Genomic DNA, 16,925 nt, shown 5'->3' on the forward strand with positions numbered 1-16,925 from the left:
GTCTAGAGCACAAGAAAGTTCCACATATCTGGGAACGTGACTGACGGATAATCCTTGGGCTCACTCGACAAACCATTATTAAGATATTGTATAGGGATATACTACATCGTATAGATGGTGTTATGATCCATGGCCAGCATCATGTTTAGTTATTTTCTGTTAGTTCCTGTTTTTGTGCACCCTTGAGTTTGTTTTCAGTTACCATGGTTGTTTATTATTTCCACCTGTCTCAGACTGATGTTCGGGACGCTCACCTGTTTCCTGAGCACTAATCAGAGGCATTATTTAAGGTCGCCTTTGCCGGTCAGTCGGTCTGGCTTCTTTGTTTGCTACATGCACCTGTTACGTGAGTATTGCTAGTCTTTAGCCTATGCTAAGAGGTAGCCTTAGCTTCGAGTGCGATAGGCACGTTGTCCCTTCAGCTTGTTTTTTGATTTTGTACTTTGATTTTCAAGAATAAATCATGTTCCTACCTGCACGTCCTGTCCGGAGTGGTCTGTTTGCATCCCGGGGAAGCGAATCCTGCAGTAAGCTGCTAACACCCCCCCCCCCCCTTCCCCACCCTCCCCCCCACCCCACCCCAGCCCCGCAGTAACATGGATGGAGTCTATTGGTCATATCTGATTTTAATGATAAAAACAAGGCCCCTTGCATATTCGGACTCCTGTACTATGGAATGCCCTCAACGTAACAGTTAGAGATTCTACCTCCGCAGAAACATTTAAGTCCCATCTTAAAACGAATTTGTATATGTTAACCTTTAAATAGATCCCCCTTTTAGACTAGTTTATCTGCCGTCTCTGTTCTGCTCTGCCCCCCTCTCCTCCGTGGATAAGTTATTAGGTGACCACCAATGTTGCGCTAGCTGTTCAAAGTCGGGACCCAGGGTGGACCTCTCATCTGTGCATCAGTTGGGGACGTCTCTGCACTCTTGACTTGTCTGCACTCAAGATGACCCCAACACCCCCCGGTCGTCTCTTGATGTGGTATCTGAGCTGAGGATGTCGCCTGTACAGCCTTTTGAGACACTCGTGATTAAAAGACATATAAAAACACTTTGAGTGATTGATTGATTGATTTTTTGGGTGGTCCAACGATTCGTTTACTTGCGTTCAAAAGTCATGTGACAGAATACAACCTATAATACAGATTAAATACACAATTATAAGTGTTCTGAAAATAAATAATGGGGGGGCAGAAAAAAGATATACAATATGTTTTTCCTTTTCAGTCTTCTTTTTAAGGATTCTGTAACAATTAACATTTTGTAAGAATGGATATTTAAAAATCGTTCTCACCCATCTGTCAGTTATTCGATTTCTGTACAGTAAATATCAGTCCTTATTGTGCCATGTCTGAAAAAGAATTGTGTCGGGCTCCGAAGACATTTTAGTCTGAGTCACAAAAGGCACACTTGTACCATAGTCATTTTTATGCTTTTATTTTGAAAATAAAACCTAGTGTCCGTAGATTAAAAAAGATTAAAAAAAAAAATAAAAAAAACATGTTTTTTGGTCTGTTTTTCTATTTCTGTTCACTGGGAATTAAATATGTTGTTAAATTAAAAATAAAATTCAAATAAAGTAAACTGTTATTTTTCAAATTTCCACTCAAGAAGTAAAAGTTCAATTACCATAAAGATACATTGATCCGTGACCATAACGCTTATCCCTGAGGTGCCAATCGCAATCCTGGGTTACATCTTTGACTACAGTGTCAGAGAAACAGCCTCAGGTTCTACCATTAAGAAAATTAAAGCGTTGTTGCCGCAAGTAGCCTAGTCAGTCCTAAGCATCAAGTTCAAGGCGTAGTTTTACACTAGCATGGTATTCTGGATAGGCTTGCCACACAGCCCCACAGAAGCGGCTCTATATGGCGGGATCAACAAAATCCAGCTTCCACATAGCAGTTTGCAGAAGGATTTCAGGGTTTCCTGCACAAGAGAAGTGCTAGCTTATCAAAACTCTAGTGACACCTTAGTTGCACCAGCAAGCTTTGTAGTGAGAACTGGTAGAAAGTTCACAGACGGTGGGTTTGTGGGATGCTTAAGTCACAGGGTGCGGATGCATGGCCATTGGGTGAGCAAGGCTGGTACTAATCCACCACCCTGGTTGCGACCTGGCTCATCACAAGGACAGATACCATCTTGACCTGGAGGAGGTCTGGGCTGAGGATATGAGGACCAGCAGGATGGTGAATATGCAGAAGCTAGAGGCTTGAGCGCTGGAGATGAAACAGATCTGGAATGACATCTGTAAGCCAGAACCACATTGCATTAAAGGCCTACTGAAACCTACTACTACCGACCACGCAGTCTGATAGTTTATATATCAATGATGAAATATTAATATTGCAACACATGCCAATACGGCCGGTTTAGTTTACGAAATTACAATTTTAAATTTCCCGCAGTTTCCTGTTGAAAACGTCGCGGAATGATGACGCGTATGATGACGCATGTTTGTGACGTTATTGGTTGGAGGGACATATTAGCCAGCACTACTTGCGGCTAAAAGTCGTCTCTTTTCATCGCGCAATTACACAGTAGTTTGTACATCTGTGTTGCTGACTCTTTTGCAATTTGTTCAATTAATAACGGAGAAGTCAAAGTAGAAAGATGGAGTCGGGAAGCTCACGGTGATTCCTTGTTTAAAATTCCCGGAGGTGAAGCTTTCCTATGGATCAGAGCGGTCAAGCCCAACATGGATCCCGACCAAATGTTAACCAGCAGTTTTCGGTGAGAAAATTGTGGTAAAAAGTCGCCACATACCGCAGATCAGCTGAGCTTGTGCCGTCCATACAGCTGCCGTCGACTTCCATCAGATACTGGCCTCAAGACACTCGTGGATACACCCTTCTGACTATCAGGTACTATTTAACTCACTAAAACACTAGCAACACAATAGAAAGATAAGGAATTTCCCAGAATTATCCTAGTAAATGTGTCTAAAAACATCTGAATCTGTCCCAATGCAATCCCGTTTTTTTTTCTTAGTCCGTCGCTATCAATATCCTTAAAAACGAATCTTTCATCCTCGCTCAAATTAATGGGGAAATTGTCGCTTTCTCGGTCCAAATAGCTCTTGATGCTGGAAGCTCACATTATAAACAATGTGAGGATGTGAGGAGCCCTCACACCGGTGATGTCATCGTCTGCTACTTCCGGTAAAGGCAGGGCTTTTTTATTAGCAACCAAAAGTTGCGAACTTTAACGTCGATGTTCTCTATTAAATCCTTTCAACAAAAATATGATCAAGTATGACACATAGAATGGACCTGCTATCCCCGTTTAAATAAGAAAATCTCATTTAAGTAGGCTTTTAAGTTCCGTATCCATGATGGGGAAAATTGACCTATCAATAAAGCCCAGAAGTGGGCCAAACCTTTTGGGGCACAAGTCGGGGTCTGGCCAGCCACATTTTGAGACCCTGAACACCCGATTATCTCAGAAATCATCACTAATGTGTGCATTTACACATTGCATGATTAATTTAGACAGCAACAAAAAAAAAATGCAACATAAAACAGATTAGTTTAAACATGAAAATATGCTTGAAATGTGATTATTGTTGAGTGTTAAGTTATAGATGTGTAAATCCTTTTAGCAGTCATCTTAGTTACGGCGTAAGTGTCTCCCTGGCACTTCTCTATTCTGATCACATTAATGGGTTTGGAGCCATCAATATTACTGCAGTAAAAACGTAGCGTATGCTTCCCTTGGCAAAGTGGAATTAAGAAGCTTTCACTCAGTTTGTCGTCACATGAACAGACGCACACACATACTGGCTATCATTTGGAAGTAGGACCAAGGTTTTGATCATCACTTGTGGGGGCCACCCTCCCTACTTCATCAATCTCTGGACTGTGGATTGTGCTGATCAGTCTTACTGGGGACCCCGGGGAAAAAGAGTTAACTTGGTTCATGGGGACCAAATTTAAATATTTCTGCATACCGTATTTTTCGGAGTATAAGTTGCTCCGGAGTATAAGGAAAAAAAAAAACATATATAAGTCGCACTGGAGTATAAGTCGTATTTGAAAGGCAACTTAAAATAAATAAAAAATAGTGAACAACAGGCTGAATAAGTGTACGTTATATGATGCATAAATATCCAACTGAGAACGTGTCTGGTATGTTAAAGGCCTACTGAAATGAGATTTTCGTATTTAAACGGGGAAAGCAGGTCCATTCTATGTGTCATACTTGATCATTTCGCGATATTGCCATATTTTTGCTGAACGGATATAGTAGAGAACATCCACGATAAAGTTGGCAACTTTAGGTCGCTAATAAAAAAGCCTTGCCTGTACCGGAAGTCGCAGACGATGACATCACAAGGGTGAGGGCTACTCACGTCCGCACATTGTTTTTAATGGGAGCCTCCAGCAGCAAGAGCTATTCCGACCGAGAAAGCGACGATTTCCCTATTAATTTGAGCGAGGATGAAAGATTTGTGAATGAGGATATTGAGAGTAAAGGACTAGAAAATAAAAAAAAAGTTTTCAAAAAAAAGGCGATTGCAGATGTTATTACACACATTTGCATAATCACCGACCCCCCGTGATTATTTCGGGAGGTTTCCCGATGTTGGTGCCTCTCCCGGAAATCACCCGGGGCTAACATTCTCCGATTTTCACCCGGACTACAATATTGAGGGCGTGCCGCGATGGCAATACTTTTAACGTCCTCTACAATATGTCATCACGCCCGCCTTTACACCATGCTATCTGCGTGCCCGACCGGTCGCATTCATTTCGCTGCTTCTGTTAACACACGTGCGTGACTGCAACGCATACTGCAAAGCCATACACGTTACACTGAGGGTTGTGATATAAAAAACTTTAACACTCTTACTAATATGCGCCACACAGTGAACCCACACCAAACAAGAACGACAAACACATTTCGGGAGAACATCTGCACTGTAACACAACATAAACACAACAGAACAAATACCCAGAATCCCATGCATCCCTAACTCTTCCTGGCTACATTGTACACCCCCGCTACCACCACACCCTGCCCCCCCAACCTCGCCCAACTCAACCGACGCACGGAGTCAACAGATATGATCAAAATAATATAATTGAGCATGAGCAGTCATGTGATCCATGATGTGCATGTGAGGCCACAGTTCCCTTAAACAACAGAGCATACTTTGTGGGAAGGCAACAGACTACTTTGGGACAAATGATGATCCAGAATGTAATATTTTTAAGCCTGAATATAAGGAGGATGAGCACACAGTTTTAGAAGCTGTGTGCTTAAGTAAAACATTAAACATCATGCAGCAGTGCTGCTAATAAAACAAGCACTTACTGTACGATATCTGCTCTCATTGGGATGCTGACTTACGGGATGTTCATATACTCCCGTTTGGATAAAGTAGTATTCGTTATTCACAAGAAGGGTTACAAAATATGTGTCCTAAAAATAAGTGTCCTTCGCATGTCTTTCTCGTCTTCTTTGGGTCTAAGTTGGACGTCAATGTTTACCAACCTCTCGGTTTATGGCCACAATTTTCTACTATCCACGTAAGGGGTATAATTTATGATTTAGAATTGACTTACACCAACTCAGTGGTGAAGTAAAAGCTCACAGGTTCAATATGTCAATATAGTAAAATAAGCTAGTTCGCTTTCTGAGATCGATGCAAGCTAAAATGAGATCATCTGTGTTAGCGCTTATAAAAACAATAACGCTAAGACTTGGTTAATATCAAGGTCACAAGATAGAAACGAATATTGTTGATGGTTCTTGGTTGGTTATTCAGAGGGCGTTGTGGGTGGAATGGAGGTTTTCCTGTTGATTCCATTGTTAGCTGACTTTTGTTAACGTTTATTGACAATTTAGAATGCATAAAATAGAAAAAACATATGTTTTTGTCTGACAAACAGCACAGTCAAAGTGCAGAGGACTTACCCCATGACGACATCAGATCCCGAAGGCATGGAAATTGCCGAAGTCATCGTAAGTGACGTATTGAAAATGGATAACAGATTAAATAAAACGTAATCAAGTATATAGATAGCTTTTTCCCATTATACAGTGAAAGCAACCATCCAAACCTGGGTGCACACCAAACGAGCAGACCAAAACCCTTTTTAACATTTGAAGTAACCTAATGCTGACTGACTGAAACACAAATGCTTGTGATAGGCTGGTTAAACCTTGAATTAAAAACAAAGGTGCAATCGGTCGTGGCAAATCTCTTTTAAAATGTCTCCGGCTAACTGATGTCCAGATTAAAAGGCTAAAAACACACCCTGAAGGCACATGTAAGCGTTTTCCTTTGCATGTTATAAAACTTTCAAAACAAACTGTTGTCAAATGCACAAATGACTGTAGTTAGTTATGAAACTTTGTAAAGAAAAACTATACGTATGTACACATACATATGTCCTCACATCTACGGTCCCCTCCAAAGTTTCTCATTGTATCCCATTGGTTTGAGTTTTTTCTTGCCCAAATGTGGGATCTGAGCCAAGGATACCGTTGAGACACTTGTGATTAAGGCCTATATAAACAAACTTCGATTGAATGATTGATTGATACTTGGTGGCAAAAAGTTTGAAAACCACTGATCTAGAAACAAGTAAGTGTTTTAGGTAAAATTTTAGTACGGGGAACATATTAACCATTAATTAGTTGCTTATCGGCTTCACGGTGGAAGAGGGGTTAGTGCGTCTGCCTCACAATACGAAGGTACGGCAGTCCTGGGTTCAATCCCGGGCTCGGGATCTTTCTGTGTGGAGTTTGCATGATCTCCCCGTGAATGCGTGGGTTCCCTCCGGGTACTCCGGCTTCCTCCCACCTCCAAAGACATGCACCTGGGGATAGGTTGATTGGCAACACTAAATTGGCCCTAGTGTGTGAATGTGAGTGTGAATGTTGTCTGTCTATCTGTGTTGGCCCTGTGATGAGGTGGTGACTTGTCCAGGGTGTACCCGGCCTTCCGCCCGATTGTAGCTGAGATAGGCGCCAGCGCCCCCCGCGACCCCAAAAAGGGAATAAGCGGTAGAAAATGGATGGATGAATAGTTGCTTATCAAAGTAGCACAGACTTAATTTAGAGTTATTTGGACACTAGAGGAACATATAAGGGTTAGGGTTAGGGTTACTAATAAGCAATAATTATAAGGTTATTAAAGGAAGACTATTTGTTAATGGCTTACTGATTGTATAATACGGCCATGCAAAATAAGGCATTAATAAGTACTTAATAATGACTAATTAAGCACCAATATGTTACTAAATTGCATGTTAATAAGCAACTGATTAATGGTAAATATGTTCCCCATACTAAAGTGTTACTGTGTTTTAAATGCATTTTTAAATTGTCATAGGCAACCCTAGTTTAACCAATGTCAAATATGCTTGGGGCGGCGTGGAATAGCCGTGCCAGCAACTTGATGGTTCCAGGTTCGATCCCCGCTTCTGCCATTCTAGCCACTGCTGTTGTGTCCTTGGGCAAGACACTTCACCCACCTGCTCACAGTGCCACCCACAATTGTTTGAAAAAAATGTAACGTAGATACTGGATTTCCCAATGTAAAGCGCTTTGAGTCACTAGAGAAATGCGCTATACAAATATAATTCACTTCACTTCACTGCTTAGACAAAAACATGCAATGAATCAACATTCCTGGAAACAACAGTAAACCAATTGTTTAAATGTTTATTGAAATAAAATAAAAAATAATAGGCGTGTTTTCAGCATATTATGAGTACCAAAAGGCCTATATTCGGGCTCCAGTATTTTGGAATGCCCTCCCGGTAACAGTTAGAGTTGCTTCCTCAGTAGAAGCATTTAAGTCCCATATTAAAACTCATTTGTATACTCTAGCTTTTATATAGACCCCCTTTTTAGACCAGTTGATCTGCCGTTTTCTTTTCTGTTCTCCTCTTCCCCCCTCTCCCTTGGGGAGACACATAGGTCCAGTGGCCTCGGATGAAGTGCTGGCTGTCCAGAGTCGGGACCCGGGATGGACCGCTCGTCTGTGCATCGGTTGGGGACATCTCTGCGCTGCTGACCTGTCTCCGCTCGGGATGGTCTCCTGCAGGCCCCACTATGGACTGGACTCTCACTATTATGTTAGATCCACTATGGAATGGACTCTCACTATTATTTTAAATCCACTATGGACTGGACTTTCACAACATTATGTTAGACCTACTCGACGTGGGTCTAACATATGCGGTCCGCTCCAAGGTTTCTCATAGTCATTCACATCGACGTCCGACTGGGGTGAGTAATGCACCCCCATACCATCACAGATGCTGGCTTTTGAACTTTGCGCCGATAATAGTCTGGATGGTTCTATTCCCCTTTGGTCCGGATGACACGATGTTGAATATTTCCAAAAACAATTTGAAATGTGGACTCGCCAGACCACAGAACACTTTTCCACTTAGCATCAGTCCATCTTAGAATATCCTGGGCCCAGAGAAGCAGGCAGCGTTTCTGGATGTTGTTGATAAATGGCTTTCGCTTTGCATAGTAGAGCTTTAACTTGCAGTTACAGATGTAGTGACAAACTGTATTCAGGGACAGTGGTTTTCTGAAGTGTTCCTGAGCCCGTGTGGTGATATCCTTTAGAGATTGATGTTGGTTTTTGATACAATGCCGTCTGAGGGATCGAAGGTCACGGTCATTCAATGTTGGTTTCCGTTCATGCCGCTTATGTGGAGCTATTTCTCCAGATTCTCGGAACCTTTTGATGATATAATGGACCGTCAATGTTGAAATCCTTAAATTTCTTGCAATTGCATGGAGAAAAGTTGTTCTTAAACTGTTTGACTATTTGCTCTCGCAGTTGTGGACAAAGGGGTGTACCTTGCCCCATCTTTTCTTGTGAAAGACTGAGCATTTTCTGGGAAGCTGTTTTTATACCCACCTGTTCCCAATTAGCCTGCACACCTGTGAGATATACCAAATAAGTGTTCGATGAGCATTCCTCAACTTTATCAGTATTTATTGCCACCTTTCCCAACTTCTTTTTAATGTGTTGCTGGCATCAAATTCTAAAGTTGATGATTATTTGCAAAAAAAAAAATGTTGATCATTTTCATCAAATATGTTGTCTTTGTAGCATATTCAACTGAATATGGGTTGAAAATGGTTTGCAAATCTTCGTATTCCGTTTATATTTACATCTAACACAATTTCCCAACTCATATGGAAACTGGGTTTGTATATAAACATTGATTGATTTATTGATTGAAAAGTACAGTGCGAAAAATACTATTGAAATGACACTATTTTTATCCATCTCGTTTATGTTAGGAGGTTAAAAATGCTGATTGAAAATGCAAATATGTCTAAACATTACAAGCGAGACCCTTAAAACCTCTTCCAGCGTGGCAAACGAGCAATTTGATGACGGAAAAACAGTTTTGGTTCGTGTGTAAACGTGTTCCTATAAAAAGGTTGCAGGGCATCGGGCGTGAAGAATGGATGGAATGACTGACTTACAAGTCCTGTCACTTTCATCTGAGGCATCGGGGCAGTCGGGTTCGCCGTCACAAAGCCAGGCCTCGGGGATGCAGGTTTCCTGATCGTGACAGTGAAACTCCCCTACATCACATAAGATGGCTTCTGGATGGAACAAGGAGAGAGTTTGGAAGTGGTGGGGGTGGGGGTCGGGGGGGGACAGGTAGAATGTAGCATGAGATGATAAAAGTGAAAGTGGGTCACATTTTAAGCACAGTATGAAGATGATGGCGAGTGGAGAGGATGCGGCGTCACCCGGTCCTGCTCCGCAACCTTTTGTTGCAGGGGAGGGAAGGTGACACCGCCAATCACCCTGGTGAATTAACAAGCACGACAATTTTAATAGGGAAGATGTCAGGTTCAAACACTGATGACATCTATTAAACAAGACCAAAAGGCAAAGAATCAAACAGAGACAGAATTAAATTTATACTCAGATCCGAGGAGAGGCATGGCCGCTGTACACCCTGTACAGTTCCTGCACCATGCTCTACCCCAAGTTCGTTCTCGTGGTTCTTTATTTGATTTTCACCCCCCTCCTTCCCACAGCTGCTTCCTCAGGGAAGTGTGTCGTGACCAGCATTGCCTTCGGTTCCCGAACAGATCAAAGAAAGTCCCATAAAATATATCAAAGAGGTTTCGTAAAAACACTTAAAAGAGTTCCTCTGGAAGTTGGGCAGATTCTGCCATCCGTCCGCCTGGAAGTCCAGCATTCTTCTTGGAAAGCTCCAGCCGTTTTTCTTCTCGTCAGGAACACAATGTAATACAAGGTTTTATTTGATAATTTACACCGAATTTTTCTGACAAAAGTGAAGTGAAGTGAATTATATTTATATAGCGCTTTTTCTCTACTGACTCAAAGCGATTTACATAGTGAAAACCAATATCTATGTTACATTTAAACCAGTGTGGGTGCCCAAGGACACAACGGCAGAGATTAGGATGGCGGAAGCGGGGATGGAACCTGGAACCCTCTAGTTGCTGGCACGGCCACTCCACCAACCGAGCTAAACTGCCCAAGTGAATATGAAGGACATTGCTGAGAAGAAGGGGAGTACATTCATTGAATTAAAGAACAACATCATCAAAAACATGACATGTTGCCAACTTGGCAAAGCTATTGGAGCGTCTCACTCCTCGTCTGCACCATACGGAAGAAGAAGGAGAAAATAACGCCAGCCGAGAATTTTATAATGATATCCAAAAGGTGAGCATATATCCATTGACATATAAGGAAGCTGCTGATGGTGTGTTTGACGGTGAAACAGCGAGAGAAGTTCACTCTCCAAGGTAAATGCTATACATTAATATTACATAACTTCATGCAACTATTGCAGTTGTTTGTACTACATTCTATTGTATTGTTTTTCATACAATATTCCTAACCTAAAAGTTTTTCTTTTTAAACGACACGTTACATGTTAAAAATGTGTTGTTTGAGGAAGCAACCATGGAATAAATTGGTTTCAATTAATTTTATTAGGATTTCACCGAGACTTGAGATAGAAATGTTTTAAAAATTGGATCCCCGTCACGTATAAATTGAGGTTCCACAGTATTTTAAAACATACTGGCGATATATTTTTTTTTATTATCCTAAAAATGATCAGGGCCGCATTTCCAATGTCCCGCACGCATAGGAAACTTTTTAAATGTTATTGCATACCTTCTGAACAAGATCAAAGATGAAAACGGTTTTGACACAATTTTGAGCTGGAACAATTTTTTCATTTCAAGTTGAAATATTGTCTTGCATCCTAATTTAGAGTCTTTTAATTACGTACCATATTTTCTGGACCACAGGGCGCACCGGATTATAAGGCGCACTGCCGTTGACCGGGTCTGTTTTCATACAAAAGGCGCACCAGATTATAAGGGACATTAAAGGGGTCATACAGTATTATGAATTTTTTCTAAATGTAAAACACTTCCATGTGGTCTACATAACATGTAATGGTGGTTCTTTGGTCAAAATGTTGCATAGATTATGTTTTACGGATCATCTTTAAAAATGTGCCTTGATTGCGTGAATGCGATGCCGTCCATCAGTGGAGTCGGGGTGCGGCGTGAAGTGGAGCAGACGACCATGAATTTTTATTGGCCCGGATTAAACCGCTTTTAAAAGGCGACGGACTCAGACGCGGTGCAGGGAGTGTGATTTTGACAGCTCCTCTAACCAAGACGCAACGTCCTTCGTTTGAGTAAAGTATTACAAAGCGGTTTCGACAAAATTTCCTTTATCCCTCTGCCTTCCTTGCTCTCGTACTTTGATTTGACGGAGGGATTGGGGGAGTGCAGGGAAAAAAAGCTCAGTCGACTTAAGAGTCATAGTGGCCTTTCATTATGGCAAGTATCCATCAAAGCCTTGACATGTTTGCCGCCGGTAGCTGTCAGAGCTTGAGCTTGATGTTCCCCAAGAATAAGACAAGGTTTTGCAAAAAAAAAAAAAATAAATAATAATGTCATATCAAATACTTTTACTCAAGAGGAAAACAAAACATAATAACTTATTTATGCATTTAACCAAAAAGAGCTCGAACATCCTCTCTTCATTCTGAGCCATTTTTTTTTTTTCCCCCCCGACAAAAGTGTTTTGATGCCATCAGGGAATGGAGTGGATCATGTGGGAGATTTGGTGTGCAGCACTTAAATGGTTTGGACCGATACGTGCTACAACGTGCTGCCGCTCATTTCCCCGGCACCCTGCAGCAAATTCACTACCCGGGGGACCGATCAGAAAAGGTCAAACACTTCATTCATCCCACTCTCCTTTTTTCCCACTGATGTAATACATCTGCAATTTTACTATTTAAATCAGGGCTACTTGTAAATATTCAAGGAATCATTTCACCTTTTACAAGAAGGAATTTTTAACTGTGTCTACCAGCATCTTAATTTTCCTGAATGAATCAATAAAGTACTATCTATCTATCTGTCTGTCTGTCCGTCCGTCCGTCCGTCCGTCCGTCCGTCCGTCCGTCCGTCCGTCCGTCCGTCCATCCATCTATCTATCTATCTATCTATCTATCTGTGACGTGCGGTGAGGTTCATGGCTGGTGAGGCACTGACTTCATCACAGTCAGATTTATAAACATATGAACCCTATAGAGCAGGGGTAGGGAACCTATGGCTCTAGAGCCAGATGTGGCTCTTTTGATGACTGCATCTGGCTCTTTGATAAATCTGAGCTGACGTTGCTTAACACGATAAGTAATGAATAATTCCACTTGTAATCACAGTGTTAAATGTTCATAATATAAAACATTCTCATGCATGTTTAATCCATCCATCCGTTTTCTACCGCACCTGTTCAAGAAGTTGCGTTAATGGTAAGGAGTTATTTATTTATTATTGGTTAGTGTGGGGCTTGCCCACCTGGGGGTTCTTCAGACCCCCAAGCACCGACATGAGAGCCTGTTTCAGAGTTACAATATTGTTTTATTTTTCGATAAGTTTCCAGCAATAGTATTTCCAGCCCCAACCCAGTCTCTCCGCCTGGCTGCTGTTTATAACAGAGCGACAGGTGATTAGAAAACAAGGCCCAGGTAGGCCAACTACGCACCTGTTGCTGCAGGCCTGCAGGCCACGCCCCCTCTACAGTTAGCTTCATAATAACAATGTTATTACAAAGAATAACAGACCTATTATACTCTAGAAATGTTTGTCTTACTTAAAAATGCATGTGTTTAGTTAGGTTCAGTGTTAAAAAAAATATTGTATGGCTCTTACGGAAACATATTTTAAAATATTTGGCTTTTTGGCTCTCTCAGCCAAAAAGGTTCCCGACCCCTGCTATAGAGCATGGGTGTCGAACTCTGGCCCGCGGGCCGAATGTGGCCCGCCGTGTAATTTAATTTGGCCCTTGAGGCAATATCAATTTAGCATTATAGCTGGCCCCCCGGTGTAATACAGCGTTGGCGCCGCTGTAACACCGCATTCACCGCTAATACTCATACTTGCCAAACCTCCTGATTTTCCCGGTAGATTCCCGAAGTTCAGTGCCCCTCCCGAAAATCTCCCGGGGCAACCATTCTCCCGAATTTCTACCGATTTCCACCTGGACAACTATATTGGGGGCGTGCATTTAAGGCACTGCCTTTAGCGTTTTCTACAACCTGCCGTTACGTCCGCGTGTCACATAATATTTGTGGGTTTGACACACACGCACAAGTGAATGCAAAAAATACTTGGTCAACAGCCATACAGGTCACACTGAGGGTGGCCGTTTAAACAACTTTAGCATTGTTACAAATATGCGCCACACTGTGAACCCACACAAAAACAAGAATGACAAACACATTTCGGGTGAACTTCCGCACCGTAACAAAAGAGAACAAATACCCAGAATCCCTTTAGTCTGAGCATTCAGTGAGACAGACCATAAGTTACAACTTGATGGTGTTTTCATCAAGTTAAGGGAAGGACAGATTTTCACATTGAAGTTTTTTGCATTTGGGTATATATTTTAAATTTTTTTTTCGAAGTTCATGTTGCACTGTTCAATGTTCAATATCAAGGTGCTTATCTTTAACAATAAATAGCCTAATAATAAACCAGTGTTTTGTTGCTTTTCATGTCTTCCAAGCCTATAATAATGTGAATTAACTCATTATGACAATAATTGTTGACACAAAATGGATGGCAATCACTTTTACCTACAAAGGACACACAGCTAAGTAGTTATCTTACTATTAGCAAATTTAATTTTACATTAATTTCCATATTGTGTAAAGGACCAAAAAAAAAATGTCCTGCCCTTTTCTGACTTTGAGCCCTTGCTCCTCTATAATCATGTGCACGTCCCTGAGTGCAAGATATAGCACAGTGGTTGAATACACTTCGGCCCACGCGATATTGCGACGTCTCGAACAACCATCGCACGTGTCATTTTGTCGTCAGACACATGTCAACATGTTTTCGACGGTGGCACTTTGATGCAATGAACATCTGCAGAGCATCGAACGCAATGACAGCGCCGCAATATCTTGGGATGTCAATTCCATTATTGTTTAAAACCTCCATGAAGGCATCAGTGAGCATCTGCCAGGTTTGAGGCTGGCGGAGGAAGTTTGCTGAAGTCTTCCAAGGAGTGACGGCTGCACCTTTTAAAGCTGAATTGATTAGCATTGTAAGCAGGCGTCGTGGCACGGGGGTCATTCCCTATCTAGTGACGGAAACCTTGAAAGAGACCTCAGAGCAGCCCTTTTACCTATTGATGCTCGGCCTTCTTTTATGCCACTTCACCTTGAGAGCTGGCGGGCCAAATATGTGTCAACCAAATGGCCTCCTATTTCATTTCATCTTCCCCAGACAGCCTCCCTTGGACAGCCGGTGTTAGAAAATACATAAGTGAGAGGAAGTATGCTCCGTCGGTTCCCCTCCCGATTCCGTTGTATTTGAAGTAGGGGAAAAAAAAACAAAAAAAACATAAAGGCACATTATTTATATTCAAATAGCTGAAGAAGGCAGGAAAAACAAACAAACAAAGGGAAGAGCTGAAACAAACAAAAGCTCTTCCAGTGAAGGATAAAGGAAAATATCCATTTCCATAAAAGTTGGAACAAAGTGGCAGTGAGCCCAACACATTATCATGAGCTTCACTCCTGTCACCCGACACCCACCACTGGCACAGCATCCGGGCTCATTAAAGACATCGGTCTTTTGAAGTGTGCCGAATTCTCCCAGTAACAAACACATATTTCCGGGCGGGCAAACAGAAATTGTTTCCTTGGCTTCCAAATCTTGACGGGCTAGAATGCCTTGCAGCAGTGCATATCGAGTGGTTTTGTTTTACTCGATAAAAGACGTTCCCTGAACTGACAACCCCATTTTTAGAGTTACGGCAACACTTCAACTAATGTACATTATATTGCCAAAAGTATTTGGCCACCCGACCAAATGATGAGAATCGGGTGTCCTAATCACTTGGCCCGGCCACAAGTTAATAAAACCAAGCACTTAAACATGGAGACTGATTTACCAACATTTGTGAAAGAATGGGTCACCCCATACTTGCCAACCTTGAGACCTCCGATTTCGGGAGGTGGGGGGTGGGAATGGGGAGGAGGCGTGGTTAAGAGGGGACGAGTATAATTCACCAACTCCAGTATTTCATATATATTTCATATATATTTCATATATATATATATATATATATATATATATATATAGTGTTTTTTTTTTTTTAAATAACCAGTAAGCTTTTTACAGTTAGTAGAACAACTGTATTTTTATTACTGTGTATTTGATAGGTGCCGTCTGAAATTCAACTATTTCTTTTATTTATATATACAATAAAATACATATATATAGCTAGAATTCATTGAAACTCAAGTATTTCATATATATATATATATATATATATATATATATATATATAGGGACGGCGTGGCGCAGTGGGGGAGAGTGGCCGTGCGCAACCCGAGCGTCCCTGGTTCAATTCCCATCTAGTACCAACCTCGTCACGTCCGTTGTGTCCTGAGTAAGACACTTCACCCTTGCTCCTGATGGGTGCTGGTTGGCGCCTTGCATGGCAGCTCCCTCCATCAGTGTGTGAATGTGAATGTGTGGGTGAATGGGTAAATGTGGAAGTAGTGTCAAAGCGCTTCGAGTACCTTGAAGGTAGAAAAGCGCTATACAAGTACAACCCATTTATCATTTATTTATATATAAAACAGCGGGGCTCTTCAACTGGCCGACCAGGAGCCAGATCCGGCATTCAAGTAGGAAGAAACGCTCTACTGCCCCCTACATACTGATGAATGTGGAATGACAGCTCCAAAAACAAATTCAAACCACATTTAAAATAAATCACCACAAAAATTGTGCTACCTTGAAAAGCAGGGCCTTAGTTTTGAGCGCTTTCTATCAGGCAGGCTTGCTTTGTTGGCATGGAAATGTGCAACAATACATCGATGTTGTCTGGCTGAGTGTGCTCTGAGTGCTTTTTTCCCCGCCTCTTGCCTGAGCTTGTGCCGAATCAGGTCCCACCTAGGTATCGAAATAGGGTCTTGTCTAATTTTACAGGACTCGGCACTCAGTGACATTGACTAATGTCAGTTGGTACTTACAAAAATACCACAATTGTTACCCATCCCTAGGCTTGGTACCCGTCCAGAGTCTTGAATTTATAATTACTTCTCACATTCACCAACATTAAAAACATGATTGACAGGGTTCAAGATTAAAGAAAAAGAGTTGTAGATGTGCATAAGTTGAGAACATATTTTGCAGCCCGTTATAAACAACGGTACATTCTATACCAGGGGTCACCAACGCGGTGGCCGCGGGCACCAGGTAGCCCGTAAGGACCAGCTGAGTAGTCCGCTGGCCTGTTCTAAAAGTAGCTCAAATAAGCAGCACTTACCAGTGAGCTGCCTCTATTTTTTAAATTGTATTTATTTACTAGCAAGCTGGTCTCGCTTTGCTCGAC

At 41.8% G+C, this 16,925-nt stretch overlaps 1 protein-coding gene across 6 annotated transcripts in view; it reads right to left on the minus strand.

Annotated features, from left to right (window-relative positions):
* The window catches only part of lrp1bb (low density lipoprotein receptor-related protein 1Bb), a 993,888-nt gene that overhangs the window by 767,393 nt on the left and 209,570 nt on the right, over positions 1-16,925 (minus strand). For 5 of the 6 annotated variants that reach the window (XM_061918478.1, XM_061918475.1, XM_061918477.1 and 2 more), the window contains exon 2: positions 9,476-9,598. The exons of the other annotated variant lie outside the window; for it this stretch is intronic. In XM_061918478.1, coding sequence (XP_061774462.1) covers positions 9,476-9,598 — 123 coding nt within the window. The remainder of the gene's footprint in view (positions 1-9,475; positions 9,599-16,925) is intronic. 6 annotated transcript variants of the gene reach the window in all.

The sequence above is a fragment of the Nerophis ophidion genome, linkage group LG13 (assembly GCF_033978795.1).
Source record: "Nerophis ophidion isolate RoL-2023_Sa linkage group LG13, RoL_Noph_v1.0, whole genome shotgun sequence".
NCBI classification, from domain to species: domain Eukaryota; kingdom Metazoa; phylum Chordata; class Actinopteri; order Syngnathiformes; family Syngnathidae; genus Nerophis; species Nerophis ophidion.